We start from the raw sequence: 20730 nt of genomic DNA, 5'->3' as shown, positions 1-20730 counted from the left end.
TAGATACTGTATCTTGAGCAAAATAAGAAACAAATGAAAAAGACTACTTAGAAGTCATTTCATTTATCATCTGTGAGGCCTCTGCTCTTATTGCCAGAAGCCTGTCACATCACCATTTGAACATGTGTATCTGCCTCTTACACCATGATGGATTTCAAAGGTCTTATTAGTTTTTCCAAACAGCACACATACAGTACTCACTTAGGAGCCAGGCAAGCTTTTGCTTCTGTAGCACTTAGCAGCTGTTTCAGACGAGTCTGACGTGTGTTACGTGAATAGTGCTCTGACCCAAAGTTGCAAAGAGGGGTGCATGCTTAGTGTTTCCAGCTGAAAGATGGGGTTTAAAGCTCTCGCCATCACTGTTGTGAGGGAAAGGGTGAAAAGGCTAAAAGCAGCAGCATGAGTAAGACATACTATGTAGCTGAAGATTCATTTATTGTCTTCTATACATGAGACTGAAAAAAGGGAAAAAAAGAGAATATTTTATCATTGCACCAAGGGTAAAAAGTGAAACCAAGAAAAAAAGCACGTTTCCAGTCTTTCGTAGTTTGCAAAAGCAGGATCTGCACAACTATATCTTTTGTTTGTTTGTTTGTTTGTTTGTTTTTAAATTTGGACTTCATTTTAACCCCTGCTATCTTGTTGCCTTTTGTTGTTGAATCCTTACAAGAGCAAGTCTCATTTGAAGGCTAGTTCTTTTAAGGGTTTATTCTCAAACTGAGCTGCCTTTAGGGGTTGCCTTGCTAAAACAAAATATATTTTTAAGAAATCTGGAAAGTCAGGGTGTACACACTAGGCTGTTTCTGCCTGCCTAATGGTGCTTGTACTGTATGTCGTTCCCAGAGCTGCGACCTTCCTCAGCAGAGTACGGTCCATGTGGTCCTGTGCTCTTCCTCACACACCGAGAAGCCAGACAGCGGGGGAGCCAGCGGTGGGGCCCTTCAGAGGCCACTGCCCCAGGGGGTGGACAGTCTGACCCGAGTGGACCTCAGCACCTCCCGGCTGCCCACTCACTCAGCCGGACTGGCTGCCATTCTGGAGGATGAAGACCTGAGCCTGCCTGCTGGGCCTGGTCCCACAGGTACTCAGACGTTCGCTACCATGCACTGCAGCTGACTCTGACAGCCAACCCAGCAGTTGATTTGAATAACAATTTGTAAGAATGAACCTAGAAAATGCGCAAAAGAGGCGAGACCTTTGGGCCCATCTACTGTAGTTTGATTGCTTGCTGGTAACTCATTGATCCGAGGATCTCATCCAGGTGTTTCTTGAAAGAAATTATGGTATCAGCTTTGATAACATGTCTGGATTCTGGATTCCGGACTCCCACAACCATTTGTGCAAAAAGGATCTCCTGGTCTCAGTTTTAAAATCATGTAATGTGCATCACATGTTTACCTGAGCTACCCAGCGCACCAGTATGTGTTGTATTGACATTTCGATGGTGAAAAGGGATGTCATGTTTCACCAAGTTTCACCAAATTTAAAAAAAAAACATGAAATCTTGTATACAAAGTGTATTCTGAAGCAGCATAGAATTTCTGTTTTCTATCTTAAATGTTACTAATTTCTAATTTGCTACTGTACCTCTTGTGTCGACAGCAAGCTCTTGATTGATGATTATAATTAAGAGGCACCAAGATCTGTAAATCTCTAGGGTGGTGTTGTGGGGGGGGGGCGGCTATCTGGAGCAGTGGTTCCCAAGCTTTGTGTGTGTGTGTGTGTGTGTGTGTGTGTGTGTGTGTGTGTGTGTGTGTGTGTGTGTGTGTGTGTGTGTGTGTGTGTGTGTGTGTGGACTCCTCATCAAAGTCCAACAATTCTCTCTTTGTTGTTTTTTAGATTCTGTTATTTATAGAAATCTAACATATTTACACAGAACTAATGTGCACATCTGGAATGTGCACACCTTAATTACAGTGAAATCCATTATCTCAACAAATGTATTTGCTTGCACAGCAGTGCATTTGTGTAAATGTACTGTACGTTACTTGGTGAGATGGCTGGTGCTCCAGGGACAGGATGGCATGTTAGAGCACAGGTTTAGCCCGTGACCCCCTGGAAGACACCAGGAGGGCTTGGACCACGGTATTGGAACTGCACTGTTAACTGGTATAGTACGTAGTTGTGCCACCAGGTGATTGTACACCCATGTATAATATGTGAAAATCCACAAACAAAACATGTAACATATAATTCTGGAATTTCTACCTGATACAGGAGTGCACCAGTTCGTATTGGTGTTGTTGATACTGGAAGCAATGTCTGTATAAACCAATATAAACTAAAATTAACTTATTTAGAAATGCTGCCATTAAGGTGCTGTATACAATATGGACAAATACAGAATGCATATTTAGTATCTTATAAGAAAAAACAAAGTTACTGTTTATTTGCCATGTGAACTACAGAAAATGATTGCATCTGAAGAATACGAAAGGATTATATTAATTTCCAGAGCAGTCATCACAGGCATTTATCACACACAAACAAAAACATAAAATAACACTTGCATTAGTACAAGTAATAAAGAGGTTTTGCAAAAAATAAATTCCAATCTGATTTTCTACATATTGTGACTCCTAACCAAATTTTAAACTCTGGTGAGATGCAGCCATCAATATCAAGTACATTATTCTAACAAATGTACATTATTAGCCAAAACAACAGAAACTGCTGATAGCAGATATCTTAGCTGGACCCTTTTATTGGCATCAGTATATTACTACTCTGTCCATTGTCCATTGTCGGTTTTCAGAAAAGAAAAAAAGAAGGGTGCTACTGTATGTTTCAGCTAGAAAATGTCTCCTTTCCCTTAGTTATCTAGGTTTTCCAGCATATACTGTACAGTAGTTCAGTACTCTACGGACTGTGTACTGTAGAATATATTTCACTCTTTCACAGGCCATACATTTTATTCTAATGCAGCCATGGTTGCAATTGCTGTAGATGAGGAAATACAGAAAGATTTTAGCCTTCAGGTTCATTAAGGACGTTGTGAAGTTGCTGGCCTTCCTGATGACACCTTTTTTCAGTTCTATGTCCTACATTTGTCCCTTTTCATGTTCAGCTTCACTCCAGTCATTCTAGTTAGATTCTTTACTCAAGTCAGAAAATATCCTTTATTTAACCTCCTTTAATATCGACTGCAGTGTTTTTTTTACTTTTAAAGCATTAGCATAACAGAACCTTTTCATTAAAATGATAAATTAGACAGAGTTCAAGTTATAAAATCCAGTTGGGTGGATTTATTGTGAATTGTGTCAAAAGATCATCAGTTTCTCCTTCATCCCAGGCTTTTAACTCTAATGAGAAGACCAGCATTTTCTTTTTTTTTGCAGCTATTTTCTATATTGCAAGACTACTTCGGTGAAAACAGAGATGTAGGAATTATTAGTTGCAGCATAGTGGGAGTGCCCATCTTAACTTGACTTAATTATCTGTCATGAAGATGTCTAATTACTTAATTGTTTCAAGCTGTTCCTTACTAATTGGAGCCGATGCCAGTGGCTGGATCCAACACGTCTTTTGAATACATGCTGCTGTGAAAAGGAAGTGTCACTTTTTGCCTTAAGATTGACAGCAGGTTGTAGGCATTTTAACATATTGTTTAATAAAATTAGAAAATAAAACAACAACAGGTTCCATGGACAGGACTTCAAGCAAAGACATTGCGTTGAGTCAGAAAATGATCTGAATCACATCTTGAACTGGATCATTTTGATTCCTGTTTAATGAGTTCTGGTGGTAGCAGCACAGTTTCCCAGTCCCTCATTAGAATTAATAGGGTTGATAGATGTTTTACGATGCAGTGGTATAAAGCCATTAATCTGCCTATCCACAGGAACGAGTTCAGGGCATGGCAGAACTACTGGGCTACACTTTAAGGGATTCGTGTTTTTGGAAGACTGTGCATAAATATTGAAGAGATCTGTGCTGTTACTATGCAGTTTGTATCTCCTGAATCTCATGACATTGTATATCCTATATAGAGCATATGATAAATAATGCCAAAAGTAAATAACAGTACATTATACTGTAGGTTTGGTTCATATACTGTATATGCTGTTTTTGTGCTGACGTTGTGATAGCAAATCAAGACATGGTTGGGGTGTGCCGAATGCCAGGTTTTCCATTCCTTTGTTATTTCACCTCAGTGTTACCTTTCTAAATAGCTACTGTAAATAGCATAGAAAGCCGCTGGAGTGTATATGTGCTGCTTATGTCATTTCTGGAATTATTTTTTAAAGAACCTCCCAGTAAACGCCAGCTATGATGTCTTTAGTTGGTTGCACACAAAGCTTGGAAATTCAAACACAAATAGATTGTGCTATAATGCTTTAAGGGGAGGGTTGCTGAATGTTTCTATATTTATATCTTAAGCAGATCAGTGCAGTATCACTCACATGGTTTTATACAATAAAATGTGTACTATTCCTTACTACCATGTGTAGTCCATGTGTAGTTTGAAAATAAAAAAATAAGAATGAGAGTACTGTAAGTGGGAAGTCCCTATACATATAGAAATAGAAATGTTTGCTTCTGTGTCTCTCTGTGATTGGGGGGAGTGTTTATGTGGAACGTTTTCTTTAGGTTACAATTTTTTAATGTTTAACATTTTTTGAAAATGAACTTCCCAATGGGAATATCAACGACAGAAAAACTGCTAGCAGGTAATGCAGTGAATCCTAATCAGGAGAAAACTGTTTACTTTCTATTATTATTTGTTAAACAATTGCTTTTCAAATTGAAGTGTCTAGAAAGATTAACATCGTAATTGGGGCAATGAAGTGATCAGGCAAATTAATTGCATTAATTTATAGTGCATTAGAATAAACAGGGTAATTGTTTTTAGTTATACTAATACATTGCATCAGTTTATGCTAAGCTAATTGTGCAACAAACACTTTTTCCTTATTTCTGTTAATAGATTCAAGACCTCACAGCAGCTTTTACGTGTTCTGCAAAAGTGTTTGCAAGTCTGTTCAGCCTGGGAAGTTGAGAGTATGGTGCCACAAATGCAAGCAAGGGACTCTGACTCTGAGCAGGGTAAGACTTTCGATTCTACCAGTTCAGCAGCACTGAAAAGAGAAAGTATGTTATAAAAGTTATGAAAAATACTTTTAGAATTTGTTTCCTTATTCTTAAACTGTCTACTCATTAGGATTAACAAATAAAATAGAAATGACAATAGATTTTGGGCAAGGCATATGACATTATTTCTCTTCAAATAAGCAGCAGTTTTTATTCCTCTGCTTTGCACAGTGAATCCATGTTAAGAAACAGAGGGCAGATGTAGTGTAGGTACAGGTTTTCCCTGTGTCTTTGTCATTTGTTTTTTTTCTGCTTACATATGTAAGAAGAGCAAGAGAAAACAGTTACAGCAGGACTGAGAGAAGAAAGTCATGACTCCTGAAAAAAACTCAAATGTCTGGCTTTGCATGACTGTGTCTATAAGTGTTGTCATGGCAGTTGACTTTTCTTATTGTGTTTGTGTGATTAACCAGAATTTTCATTAGTTTCTTATGTTTCTTTCACAGTCTTTTAAGTACTGCAATCTTGAAGCTTTCTGTTCCATTTTAAAGCTAGCTGCAAATGTGAATTATTTTTTGAAGCATTTCTTTGTGCTGAAAATTAATCAGTCTGTCAATTTTGTCCCTTTGTTTCAGCAATGTTGGTACCCTAGGTACCCTTGTATACTTAGTCTTTTCAAGAAGCTTGAGCAGAGCTCCAAGGAGTATGTGCTGGTGGGTTATGGAGATCAATTTATGCTGATAATTCATTGATAATTCACACAGTATGAATGCATCTGTGAAAGCAGATAAAATATGAACTATTTTCTGTTTTATGGAAAACTAAATAGGGTAAATATGAAGTCTTTTGTCCTTTGAACTAGGGGACAGATTATAGATAAGATGTAATAGCATAATAATCCATAACAGAAACAGTTTCTGAAGTAGCAAACATTGCCTTTTTTCACAGCTTTTTATATAAGAATTTTTTCTGTCAAAACATTTATAAGAATTTAAGTTTTTCTTGTAGTTCCTCAATCTACCAAGCCTGATTTTATGAACAAATGAAGGTTTTGCCTAATCCCATTTTACAGCTGCTCAGTCTGTATCTGCAGGTTAAATTGAGTACTTGTTACTCGGGGGCCACATGAGAATTATTTTGAGTCTCCTCTTACCACAGGTTTAAAGCATAGAAAGCACACACAAGCACTCACACTTGAGTACACAAAAGGGCATGATGTATAACATTTCCTAGCATTTACATTTCTTCCTAACATCTGCAATGCATTTCCAGTCCTGTTTTCTGTTTTGCAAGAGATCTTGAAAGACAGCTCCTTTTTACTTGATTTTCCCCACCCACAGAGTCTTAAAGACACATGATTATACAGGTGTCAGTCTTAAAAATGTGTCTGCATACATTCCTGACTGCCAGCTGCATTTTTTTTTTAAAGTCTGGTACTTTACTGGTGAAAAAGTACATTGAAACATGTATCTAGATATTGTGTAGCTTTAACTCCTAACTATTCCTAACTGAGGAAGAACAAAATTCAGAAAACTAAAAAGCTTAACTTTTCCAAATGAAACTGTGCTTTCTAACAAAACCCAGAGTGGCACAGATTATTCTCTTTTCTGTAATAAGATAAACCCTTTGTAAAGTTAACTAGAATGTAGTAAAAATATAAATGATAACTTATACTGTACATAAAGTCCACTTATCATTACTTCCTTACCATTTGTACAGTAGCTGGGCAAAACCTTGAAGGAATCAAACCATACTGACAAATAGGTGGTCAACTGACATTTCTGAACCTGAAATTAAAACTACACATTTCACCTTGCATCATACAGTGCCGAGCTATTTTCCAACTGCCACAAATGTTTCCTTCTGGAATGAGCACCATTTTGGCCAAGAGCTGTCTGTCTTCTCGAGACAGTGAGACAAAGCTGAATGTTACAGAAGGTGGATCAAGCTGTCCGTCTCGTATTGAACGCTTGGCCCTGCGAAGGCTTCCTACTCTTTATTCCTTCTGTTGTCTCCAGCCAGATAACTTGAAGCCCTTTAGATGTTGTTTTTTTCTATTATCCTATTAATCCCCACACACTCTCTTCTGATAAGCCACTCAGTGAAACACTAAAGTGCTCTTAGACATTCAAAGTGCTGTAGAATAACTTCTTGACTTCATTAAACATTTCCCGTTAGTCTTGACTGTGTATCCTAACATTTTTTAAGCAATATAAAGGCAGGTAAAGGCAAAACAGGCTGAAAGAACTAAATTATTTTTAGGGGCTGATACAAGCACTCAGAATCTTCAAAAGCATTGACAACGTCCAACCAGTTGACTTCTTTAGAATAAATAGTCTAACATGAGCCGCAGGGTACAAGTAGAAACTACTGTACATACTGTAGAAGCACATTTAAAGCTGAGAACAGTAGGCACTTGTTTACTCAGTGGGTTGTGAGAGTCTGGAACAAGTTACCCATCCATATTGTTGAAGCTTCTTTCAAGAAACAGCTAGTTGAGATCCTTGCATCAGTTTGCTACTAACTACCAGATAGATGAATGGCCTCCTCTCATTTGTAACAATTCTTGTGTTCTTATTTTATTATTGTTGTTGTGCTTGCTCTTTTCAGTCTAGACATGAAATTCACGAAGGATACAGTTCATTTTCTCTTGGGTTATATGATGTCCAGAGTAACTGTGCCTTGCCTGATGCAGTTTTCTTTTTCAAAGAAAACTGACTGAATGAATTTGTCAGAAAGGTGGAATACAAGAAGTGACTTGCTCACGTGATATGATGTGTTGCATTTCTTAAGCAGAAACGTAATTAAAGTTTAGGGATCAAGCTGTTGACTTTATAAAGGAAGGAGTGCGTTAACAATGAGAAGTGTGTTGTGAATTATTCATTAATCTGCTCATTAATCATTTACATTCAGCGAAGGTGGTTTTTTGTTCAGCAGAATGCAGTGAGTATGGGTGACCTTTAGCTGCTGTTGTAATGCAGGTGCTGCTAATTCTAATCTTCATGCACTAACAGTGAGAGCTTGGATGCAGGTTTGCTAAATTAATGCATATTGAAAGTCTATCACTGCATGTGGTAAAGTAATGATTTTTTTTAACCTTTCAGAAGCTTATTAAGGTGCCTGTCAAAATGTTTAAATGCTTATGCTAATCAGGCACTGAAGAAAGACATAGCATGGAAGGAAAAATTACCCTGTGCCAATTATAGCTAACACAACATCTTGATTGCAATATAAAAAATGTTTGCATGTTGCCATTGTATTTTTAATTACCCATGATTTTTGTGTAGTAGGCGTGTTGTTCTCAGAATTGCCCATAGCCAGCCCTTAAAACATATCCTTTTTGCTTGCATTCCTGTAACATACACAACCCCCCGATAAGAGACTTCTTTTTTTATCAATAGACATGTTACTCAGGGCATGCATAATTTCAAATTCAAGTCACAGAATTTGAATTATTCGAAGAGCATCTTAATTTGGGAAAGAAAAAACTGAACAACAACATCAACAAAAACATCTGGCATGGTTTCTTTAGGACTATAATCCTTTGGAGCCTGCACCGCACGTAAAGAAAAGCATGGATTGTACTGACTGCAGCAGCAGTTGTAAGAAGTATTCAGTGCTCCACCTGGTAACGTCTCATTCCCCTGGGCTTCTGACTTCTTATTGTGTATTCATTGGAAGTACATTAAATTATAAAATTTATCAGTTACTGTAACTAAAATGTATCGTTGTTTCAACCACTGCTGACCTAGGATCTCAGGATTAGAACTCACACTTTTTACCCACTGGAACACAATACGTTCCTCTTCGACACTGCTTTTGTCTTCTATAAACAATACCACTAACCTGTTTTCTATTCCAAAATCATTATTGAAAAGATGTCATGAGGTGGTGTTTGTCTTTATGTCTTTATGATTCTTTTGTCAGCCTTGTGTTGTGCACATTTTGACCATCAAATTTTACATTTATCATGTTGTCATTGTAAAGCACCTTTAGTGCTTTCCTTTATGCAGTACATCACCACTTATTTTTTTCTCCCTTTTCTGTAGAGTGATACACACACCACATCAAAAGAATTAAAATAAAGGTATCGTGAAAAAGGGTGTTTTTAATATTGTGCATAGAGCATCAAGCATGATGGCTTGCTAAAACAAAAGCAAAAAGAAGAAGTGTGCTATTATTTGGTAGTAGCCATTTTCAGTTTTGCCTTTTGTTCTACAAAGACATTAGAGGAAGAGACAGAAGCAAGTTATGAACCATTTACTTGAGCAAACACCAGCCAAATAATCTTACTGTAGCGGAGGCGCTCCAGTGGAACTGGTGGCACTATGATATGGAGCCTATCTGGGTGCCTGGAGTGGAGCGATAAGAGTCTTAGGTCCAGCCTGTACTCATGCAGTGGAATTTGTTACATTGTAAAGCTGTAATCTGCTCCCACAATAGGTTTGATCATACAGAATTCACCCCTGGCAGCTGATAGAAACTGAGGTTACTACTTTTTTTTCTGAATCAAAAACAGGATTGAAGATGGCGACAGATGAGTGGCCGTTATGAGAATCAGGGAGCTGCCCTATTACTATACTAAGACTCCATCTTGGGGAGGTTTTAAATTAACAGTCGGAGATGGTTTTAAAAAAAAAGTGACTACAAAAAAAAAGTTCTGTAGTGCGCCCAGTGTTGCTCAATGTCATTCACTGATTTAATGAACTGTTTTTCACTGTTTAAAAAAACCGTTTTTTAATGAAGAAACCTCCATTCACTCCCCCTGTTTTGGGTGCACTATGGAATATCAGGAAAACAGGTTGTCAGAATCAATGATGGATATAACGAAGGCACAAAACAGGCTCTGTTCAGCAGTCTCGGAGTCGAAGTCTTTTGAAGATCAAAACAAATGTCTTTGTCATTTTCCATATGAGAATTGAGTGTTTTTAAAAAATTTAGTTGGCATTATCCCCTGTTATTGTTTTTCCTTTTATTAGAGATTATAGCACTTTCTGAATCTGTCTCTGTCATAATTCATGAAGGCATGTTCACCATGGTTTTCCCAGTAGATATACAAAAGTATCATAATTCCTAGCCCATCATTTTGAGTGCTTGTTTGAAATGACTGTGGCAAGCTGGGATGCCTAGGTGATGGTTATGGAAATAAAAAGGAAATCAATAAGCATTTTAGCTGCATGGGCTAGAAGTATCACCCTCTGAAAAAACTGCTTAAGTAGGAATGGAATCAAAATAAAACCATTCAAGACACTGTATGCTCATGAGGACATGAAGATTTGCATATCTCATAATTCTGATTTGCAGCAATGCATTCCAGATCCCATCTTTATATTTCAGAAAAATAAAACTTAAACCATGAAGCCACTGACTCCCAAATGCACAAGACATTCCAAGTGATGTGGTATTTAAGGTATACGAGAAAATCAATTATGAAACCCACATGCAGTAATAGTATCAATGTTTTGATGTTGTGAATTGCCTGCTTTAAGTGGAGGTAGTGGAACTACAGTATCCAGATTGAATTTTCCTAATGAATTTTAGTGCAAAACGTCATAAGTCCAATCCTAAAGACTCTAAACTGGCGGATATTGTAAAATGATCTAAAAATGCTTTCCTCAATACCTGGATATGATAATTGTTGATATTTCTCAATTTGTTAAAACAGGCTATATTAAACTGCAGGTGTTTAGTTAAGAGATAATGAAAACCCCTAGCTTCTCTTTAAAGTATTTAGTTCTGCAGTATCGGCTGAAGACACGTTAGTCTAGACAAAACAGAAAAAAAATGTTTCTTATAACAGCAGATATTTAATTGGTTGTAGAATTGGCATGCTCATTCTGTCAATCACAATCATTAGGGTTTAGATCATTCAGGCATTTAATTGAGCATCTGAAAAAGAAACTGATTTAGACAGAGACATTGTAAGGATCATTGCCTAACAGATGGAGGATGGAAGCACTGGGTTTCTGTCCACAGTTCCCAGTGACATTACATCATAAAATGTTAAATGACCTCGGACATGAATGACTTACAATCACTCCACACTTAGTCTCTGTGTTTAAAAGGAACAGAATCGAATTATTAAAATTTGGAATCATAGATATTATTCATTTTACTGTATATACATTTTACTGTATATCCACCTTGCTTGGAATGGAGCTTTGGATAGGCAATCACTTGACATCCCAAAGAGTAATTTAGCCCAGTCACTGGGGTAACACCCCAACTCTTACAAACAGAGCCATGCGATCTTTAAGGACCAACTAGTCAAGGTCACACCTTAGCTACTTGGGCAACACCTCCTACAACACAAACCACATTTTGTCCCAGAGTGAGCAGTGCTACTTACTGGTGATCTATCAACAACACTTACAGTACAGCAATGACTTTGATTTTTCTTAGATGTCTCCCATTCCACTACTGACCAGGCTCAGACCTTCTTAGCTTCTGTGATCTGACAAGATCAGGCTACAAGGAGGTAATGCTGCTCCAGTGGATGAGTGTCTTGTCTTTCACTGATGTTACTGGAAGTTTGCAGCTACCAAACGGATCCCAGGAACCACTTTTGTGCAGGGGATCCCACCCAAACCAGCAAAGCTAATCCAGTTACGTGCTGCTGCTTAGGGAATTGTGGTCACATTTGTGAAATAGCATTGCCATGAAGCTAGCAACACAGGATGTGAACTGCACAACTAATGAAATCAATAATGTTATCACTATGGAATGGCACTACTGAGTTGTTTAACAATTTAGAAACAATGGTCAACACCTGGCTAGTGTCCTAGTGTCAACATGCCTCTTGTTTGTAAATAGAGTAACTTGCATTTTTATGTTGTGTCTTATGTAGTGTATCATTGTTATCAATTATTGGCATAATTACTACAATTTAGGGGTTACGGTTATATATTTTATGTATTAATTAATCCTCGTGGTCTATTTGTGGTAAATCCCCTTTTTCGTAAGTCCCTATTTGTAACAGTATGCACAACATTGTTTCCTGTATCCATCGGTTTTGTTTTTAATGCCTTTCACTACGTAAGACGAATGGATTGAAACAAGAGGAGGGCACTTAATCCATCTAGGCCAACATTTTTTTACAATGGTCATAATCTCTGTTGATCTGGGAGTTCTCTTAATCCTTTTTTGTGTTTGTCAGTCTTCATTGTTCACCATAGTTGATCAACCTCCCCCTCCAACCAGTTAGAGCTTTAGAAGGTTTATTTATGTTGTGTTTTTTGGTTATTTTTTGATGGCTCTGTATAAGATGTCAGAATTCCATTGGGGGCTTCTTTATCATGTGGGTTTCTATATTTCAGTCTGTATGATCTTATGGCCTGTTAGGTGTTTATTGTGCTCTGAGTTCAGCTAACACTTTATCGTCCTTCGTTACTTTCGTTTTGCTTTCTGGGTTTGTTTTCAACAGATTATGTACGGTATGTCCCATCTGGAGCGTTGTTTTTCTCTGTCTTCTTTATGCCTTTGCTTAGCAGCACAGTTAGCCACTAGAGAGATGGTGAGCCACATAAGGATACTTTTCTCATTCATTCGTAGCCGAATATAAAGCTCTGTTTCCTTCAAGAGCACTGTTGCTTACTAGTTTCTGTAAAGTGCAAGTGTATCGTAGATAAAGTTGTTGGCTTGTCTCTGGGGAGGTTTGTCTTATGGATTTGCAAGTTATGTTGCAGGCTTTCTCCCTTCAAAAAAAGGTCTTTAAGCCATGCATTCCAGATTCAGTCCCTTGAGTCACTGATACTTGACTCAGGCTGCCTTTCTCGGTGGGTATCCATTTAGCTTCACAGAGTTGCTGTTTGTGCCTGTAACACTTTGAAGTAGCAGTAGTTTTTTTCCTTATTTTATTTCAGCTTCTCACATTGAGTGAGAACTGACTTATTGATTTAAAATTTCTTCTTCTCTTTTATATTTAAGGAATAATCATGAACCATAGGCAGGTTAAAGCACAAAATGAGGATTGGCAAAGTCTATACTGTAGCATTACATTGAATAACCAAAATGCATAATAGTGGAGACATACAGTGTGTTCAGTAATGAGTGACTGGAGTCATGAGACCATAGTTTACAGTCAGGCTGTTAATTTATTTAACCTGTATGCCAGGCTATAGTAATGTTGCATTGGAACAAAAATGCCTGCATGAAGGCAGTGACTTTTGTCTGGTTGCTTTTCATTTTTTTTATCATAATATTCAGAAAAGTATTCAGCTTTCTTCTTCCTGTATTATCATTTTAAGCACAGCCTCCCCTGCAGAAGTAATTTTTTTCTGCATTATGTTCCTTATTGCTCGCATTTGAGAGTAATAGATAAGTGCCTGTTCACACTGAGAGAGAACAGGCTGACCTTGTGTCTCATTTTTGCAGGGGCCTTCATGCTGGGATGATGTACTCCTACCAAACAGTATACCTGGAGTCTGCCAGTCTCAGGACTGCGATGGCAGTGTGGCAGTAAGTGAACAGAGTACAAATATATGTTTCACACTGTGGATTTAAAATATATCATGCTACCCAGTCAAATATTTTAATATCTGTAATTTTTATTTTGCATAAACAATTTGTGAGTTAATGTATTCCTTTTGCACTCTTCCATGCTGGGCAGTTTTCGGCAGTTAACAACTCTTCAGCTCTTTGTGACATAGTTTAATCATGCTATTCTCAACCTAACAATCCTTTTCTGTGCTTATCTATTAAATATTATGCTGAGCTGGGCTTTTGCTATTTCCCATTTGCTTAGACACTTTTGCAGATGCATTTTGACAAATTGAATTCCTTTCTGGAAATAAAATTCAAGAAGTGTGTGAGTTCAAACACTGATTATAGAGATGGTGTTTGGTGATTGATGTCTATGTGTACATTTACTGACCCTTTTCTGCTTATATGAATTATGATGACCTTGTCAAAAGTATATTTCTGTACACTATCTTGCACTAATACTGCGATAGATGTGTTTGGATTTATAGAGGAGAAAAAGACATGCAAAATGCAACATTGTGTTCTATGTATTTATGTAGTCCAGTCTTTTAGTTCTTGAATCTAAACTAGAGGTTACTATTTTTCCATTTGTATTATGTATATGCTAGTAGATTAAAATTGTATTGTACTAAAGCTCACAGCAAGTGAAAATGTATTTTTAGATGTAGAAACTACTGTACTGTATGTGTAAAGTCTTCTCTATTATGAATGTTGTCTATAGTGTACATCGCCACTAAACGAATGCTCATGTTGTGAATTTAAAGGCAACGTACAGGAAGGGCATTATCAGGAATTGTAGATGTATTTTGAGGTCATGTCTTAACCTTAACAGTGTTTTATGCTGGGAATATTATAGATACAGTGCATTCAGTTTTACCTTTAAATTTGTAACCTCAGACTCTGAGAGTTGAAGTGTGGCTAATTCACATACTGTACTGTATTTGTCAAAGTTCATTTTTCACATATATCACTTTTTGATGTTAAATTGTTTTTTAACAAGCACAGGGTATGTAAGCTTCTATAGTATTTAGCACTTAGAGTGATAACTGACATTCAGAAAGTGAGAACACAACTTTCAGTTTCCCAGTTAAGTAGGAATACAGAACCTTTCAAGTGTAACACTTTGGTGTAAACATTCACATGTTTTGCTAGAAAGGGTTTTGCTGGAGTGCCCATGTTGTGGATAGTGAATAATTTCTCAAAGGCTAAATAAACACTTCTCAGCAAAACATAGGGCATTGGACTTCCATACCAGTGTCTGAATGTCTTGTATCTGTCCATTCACACTGATACTGTGCATTTTGTGCAGAAGAACTTGAGAGATCTTTTTTATATCTGTTCAGGAGTCAACAATTCAGAACTCAAAACTGAAAAATAAATGACTGCATGGACATTGAATGTACAGTACAGTACGTGTCATAGTACATCTACAAAACAATTGATAATTGTTTTTTAATGGTTTCATTTTGTTTATTTTAAAATGTATAATTTACATATTGTTATATTAGTCCAACAAGTGCCTTGGGCAGTGCCTTGTAAGTTGGCTCTCAGTACTAAGAAAAAAAACTTCTCACTCAACTCACTTGAGAAGGAATTCCTTTTTCCTGATGCGATTGTGGTGCCATCGCAGCTGCCTAATTTCACTGGAAGCCTGTTGCCATTGAGGAGACATACTGTAAACATCCTTGGATTTTTTTTTAATCAGTCCTAATTTCTGAGTTATTGTGCAGATGAGCAGGTATGCAGATAAAATAATAATTCATATTGATAAGAGGTTGTTGTACCTTTCTACCTGGAAACATTGAAAGGACTTTGTAAAGATAAATTTAAGCACGCACCTCTGATAGCATTTTCCCGTTGTCCTGTAGGGTTTTGTTTTTGCTTTTATTATCTCCCCAGTGGTTAGTGTTTTGGTTATGCAGCAATTTGATCCCCCAGCAAGTTTGCAGTAATGTATTCTTTCCCTTCTTCTTTCACAAGGAAAATCTTCTTAGCTAATCATTAGTAAGACTGACCCACTGCCCTGTAAGGCAGATATTCAGAAACACTCAATTGAAAGGGTAACCTGTGGGTTACTAACTGACTGCAGGGTCTGTTGTGGAAATAACCTCAATTACTGATACAGCACAGTCTGCCCTGCCTCACCCACAGACAGGTTTAACTTCCATTAAAATATACTTACCAAACAGCAATGTGATCTTCTAGATATAGACTGCAGTTTTATTCCTGATCATACTGCACACTATAAAACAGCAACACCTTTGTGGGACACCTTATGTAGAACATGTGCCCTATTTTCACACTTTTATAGACTTCATTCATTCATTGCATTATGCCATGCGTTTGTTTAGCTTTTTCATGGCTTGTATTATTTAGTTTATGATTTGCTATGATTCCAGTGTGCAACATTACATCATTTTAATCTGTATTGTGGTATACCAAGACAGTTTCTCTGATCTCCCAGGGTCTCATGGATATGTAAAAACTCTTCAGCTTGGATCCAGTCAGCAGTCAGGGGTGCTCAGGTGCTGGATGAGATTCCCTAGTTTCAGAACAAAGATGTTTTCCTTTCATGCTCTTGGAATTGTGATTCCATTCACTCCTACATTCCAATTCAACCCAAATTCTGGTACCTTGAACGGGTAAAGTGTGTCATTTGTTTAATTTTATTTTCTGGAGGGAGTGTGTTTATGATAACAAGCTAGGGTAGCCTTGTAAGCGTTGACACTGCATCTCTGCCAGAGTTTCAGAAATACATTTTCTGGACATAAGGTGTCCAATAGTTGGAGCATAAGGTGACAAAAGATGAAAGAACTTTGTACCAACAAGGTAATTTATAATTTATTACTTTAAAAAAATAGGGTCAGGTTTCTATAATGAAAGCTTGCTTGGTGATATTGCTAAACCTCTCCAAGGTTTCTGAGTCTTTTCACATTTACATATTTTCCGAAACATGATCTGAAGTATTTCCTTTTATTTCAAGTTTACAGTACGTTAATTTTGACTACAAGCAGTGGCATCTTTCTAGGTGTGCTTCAGAGGGGCCTTATTATTGCAGATGCCTAAGGCACTGTTCACAATATAACAAACATTTAAATGAATCTCCTCTCCTTTTTCTTTTCTTTTTCCTCACTCATAGTGTAAATGACAGTGTAAATGACACTGAGCTATGTCCTGGCCCCTCAGCTTGATATTGAGCATTATCATTAGAAAAATACAACCACATTTTAACAGAAGAAGCTGACAGTTGCAGCATTATCCTCTGTAAAACGGAAAACAGGTACCCAGAGCAGTCACTCACTGGCGCTGTTGAGTTACTTGTATGTCCGCTACTACTGTGGTCAGGCCTTTTCATTTTGCTTAATGCTGAAGAATATGTATGCTCTCTATCAAATTAAAATTGAATATATGTAGATATATTGGGGATTGATCAATTTGAAACGGTTGTGGGCTCAAAGGCAGAATAATAAGAGGCTGTAAAATAATTTGCATAATCTTTCTTGGCTTTTTGGGATGGTTGTATAGAAATTATTTTTTAATTTAAAAAACTTTATTGTTCTTACATTTCATGTTGTTCATTATGATTTCATAAAGAGGTACGGTTTACAATTTACTGTATGTATTCTGACATATTTAGGAAGAAACAGAAGTAGAAATGGAGAAATGCCATCCCATACAGAATGTTTTATGATACTGTCACACTGTACTGTTGCACCAGTGATATCAGTTTTTTTTTAGTACATGTCCTTAACTGGGTCACTGTATAAGTATTTTTAAAATATCTGCCCTGTGGGTTTATTTGGGGGTGATAATTATGAGTCTGTCTGGGAAAGCAATGCTGTTGTCATTTTTCCCTGGGTTGTGTACAAAGTCACTCCTGTTGCTTTTAAAGTCTCTAATGAGTGCAAACTGTCAGCTGTGTCAACTGTCTGTTATGTGGACTGTAGTCCACAAGGATCTAAGCTCGGGCTTCACAAGTCAATCCATTTTTGATCAAAGCTTTTGGAATGAAGACCTTGGGAGAAGAACAAAGAAGACTTAAAGCCATTTCTGCAACTTGTACTTCAGAAATTTGATATGGGGGAAGTAATTCCAAAATAGTCTCAAATAGTAACTATGCATCAGTGTGTTTATTACCTAGAATGGTGAATGCAGGTCTTTAAAAAGGGGAGAAATTTGGGGAGAAACTGAAACACCCAGTTTAAGGCCACACAAACTCCACATACAGTAGATAGCATCCCAGGAAAGCATTGAACCGTCTTTACTGTGAATCAATGCAACTTAAATTGGTATTACTGGTCTTACATAAACTTAAGGGTCTCCAACCCTGAACCTGGAGAGCCCCAAATGTAGCAGGTTTATAGATTCCTGTTAATAACTAATTTCTAAAGATTTGGAATAATTTAATTGTGATTAATTAAGCAGGTGATTTGTTAAATGAAGTAATTCGAAATCACATGGGGCCAAAATACTAGTACCCTTCTGCCTTCGAGGATCAAAGTTAATTAAATTATTTACTTAATTGATCACTAACTCACAAGTGTTTCCAATCTTCTTAAAAAGGCTGCAAGACTAACTGTATTGGGTCTCTCCAGGTCTAGGGTTGGAGACTTTGTGTAAGTGTTATATGGTAGGTTTTTTCACTTTCTTGTTTATTGTGGCTTATTGTGGGCATTCTGAGTGGTGATGCTGTTTAATGTTGATGCATTTTAACATACAGTTTTATGACAGGTGTTGCTGGCCTTACGCTGTTGACGTCAAGCAATATGCCACACACCATGCACTTTTGAAAATAATGCCAGGGAAGTTATAAAGGGTTTACAATGACAAAAAAGTTAACCCTGTGAATGTTGTATGGGGTCACTTAATTAAATCAGTATCATGTGATGCTGTGATTAAACAAGGTCAGTTATCTGGCTTTTCAAGAGTGTGGATAGCATACTGTATAATATTCAGAGTATAATGGTGGGCTAATCAACTAGAACTGGCATATCCATAAGTATTGGGACAGTGAAGACAAAATTGCCATTTTTATTGTATACTCAAGCAATTTGGATTTCAGATAAAGTTGAATATGAGACAAAAGTAAAAATATACCCTTTTATTGCTGTATATTTCTGTGTTTATATGTTGTGCCGTTATAGAATAATAGGACTTCTTGTGTTCAATCCCCCCATTTCAGATGAGCACACAGTAAGTATTGGGACAATTGGCAATGAATGTCATGATTGCTCTTCCTTTTGGTGTCTGCCTTTGAAGTCAGTTATTGGCTTGATGCAGTTACTGCATTCACAGGACTTTACTTAAAAAACTACTTTAATTGAATTCAAGTTAATGTGTCCCAGTACTTAAGCTCATGGGGTGATGGAACACAAAAGTGGTATTATACTAAAACATTAAAACACACCATATATGCTCAGAAATATCCAGAAATAGAAGGTAACATTCTGTACTTTTGGCTTATATTAATCTTTTCATCTCAATATCCGAATCGCTATACAGCAAAAATAGCAATTCACATTACTGTCCACTGTATGTTGGCAGTGTTTCTTTAATGAGAACATTCTCTCTGGCATCTATCAAGGCAGTTGATATCAAAACCGTACACATGAGAGCCATAACAGTGAGCCTAGACTGTCTGTCATTCAGTGGACTTCTGTCATCGTCTTTACTTGTCAGTTTTCCACAGAGCTTACCAACATTCTTCTAACGCTGGTTCAGAACAATAACTGTGTTTTCATTCATGACTTGTTCCTCAGATATTTCCAAATTTATTTTCATTCAGGTATTGCTCTGTGCAGTAAAAGCCATTGAGGATTTACTCTACATTGTAGAAAAGTTCTTATTTACTTACAGAGTTCCACTCGATTGTCAGTATTGTACTGTATGTCAATATTAGAAATGGTTCCTGGTAATTTTTCCAGGTACTGTACCTGTTAATTTGTGCCCTTGTGGTTCTAATTGCACTAAATATACACACATCTTTCGGTAGTTTTGTTCCCTTGATTAACACTTGATTTGTGAAATCTCTTTATAACAAAAGTGCTGGAAAAGCTCAGAAAATATTCTAGATAATTATAATATATATTATTTATAAAGAACCTTTCCCAATTCAAGCACTATGCACTGTGCATAGTGATAAAGAAATAAAGGTCCAATAAAAAAATTAAAGTAAAAAATAAACAAGAGCATACAGGTTTATATGGATAGAATGTAGGACAATCAGACATAGGCCCTAGTACAAATGTGAGTTTTGAGTCTGGATTTAAGAAAGTCAAAGAATTTTCTCTCATAAGGACAGGAAGAAAGGAAAGAAAATGATAAACATTCTATAACTTGAAAAAAGTATAATAAACCTTCATTGAAAAACATTGTTTCAGGGAGTTGAAGGGAATTCAAGAATGTAAACTTAAACTGGCAAAAGGAAATGTCTGTGCCATTCAGCTAATGAATTTCCATCTGGTTCATTTTCTGGGCAGTGTGCCAGGTGTGCAATTGGTTTGGATATAAAAATGTTTACAGAATACCTGATATGAAAGCCCACATTTATTTAAGTCATAGACATTACATTGTACATTTGATTAAGCTTTTTTTAATGAGGTGAAACAACATAATATTTAAAAAATACAAGGGTTGATGTATTGCATGTGCAGCCAATGCTACTGCCTGACTACAAGAAGGTGTCATGTATTCTCTTACAGTTGTTAGATAGATGTTCTTTCATCTTCAGTTAGTTTTCTTTGTCAGTTGTATTTACAGGTAAAAGCTCGAAGCACATACTGTAGACAAGAAAGTCTCTCTGAGACTTTACATTTATTTTGCGAAAGGGCATATGAATTAATAAATTATAAATCTAAATGACCTATTTCTTCAGCTGTGTAATACCATTCCTCTCAGTATCAGATAAGTGAACCCGTATGAAATCTCCTCTAGTTTTGGTATTTATTCGGCAATACCTGAAAGTTCAGCTGTCTGATTTAGGACACTGAGGTTCGAAGTTATTACTAAACTTATTCCAATTGGAAATGTCTGTCAAGTCAGGCAAATTTAAATTTGAATTTTTGTTGTATAATGTGAGAATTTGTTGAATTCAGTGAAAATTGGCACACTGGCGACAGTATAAGGGTGACAGTGCTAAGATTTGAAATGGACAGTGGTTCTTACTTCTCATGTAACTGCTCATGGAGGCTGTTTTGTCTAAGGGCATGTATAGATTTG

At 36.9% G+C, this 20730-nt stretch overlaps 1 protein-coding gene across 3 annotated transcripts in view; it reads left to right on the top strand.

Annotated features, from left to right (window-relative positions):
* prkn (parkin RBR E3 ubiquitin protein ligase) overlaps positions 1–20730 on the top strand; it is a 157796-nt gene that overhangs the window by 62893 nt on the left and 74173 nt on the right. For all 3 annotated transcript variants that reach the window (XM_088610594.1, XM_088610592.1, XM_088610593.1), the window contains exons 3-5: positions 844–1081; positions 4928–5046; positions 13405–13488. In XM_088610594.1, the coding sequence (XP_088466720.1) occupies positions 844–1081; positions 4928–5046; positions 13405–13488 (441 nt within the window). The remainder of the gene's footprint in view (positions 1–843; positions 1082–4927; positions 5047–13404; positions 13489–20730) is intronic.

This window comes from Lepisosteus platostomus, chromosome 17, assembly GCF_059453375.1.
Source record: "Lepisosteus platostomus isolate fLepPlt1 chromosome 17, fLepPlt1.hap1, whole genome shotgun sequence".
Taxonomy (NCBI): domain Eukaryota; kingdom Metazoa; phylum Chordata; class Actinopteri; order Semionotiformes; family Lepisosteidae; genus Lepisosteus; species Lepisosteus platostomus.
The sequence above is the reverse complement of the archived record's forward strand: the minus strand, read 5'-3'. Positions and strand labels throughout refer to the sequence as shown.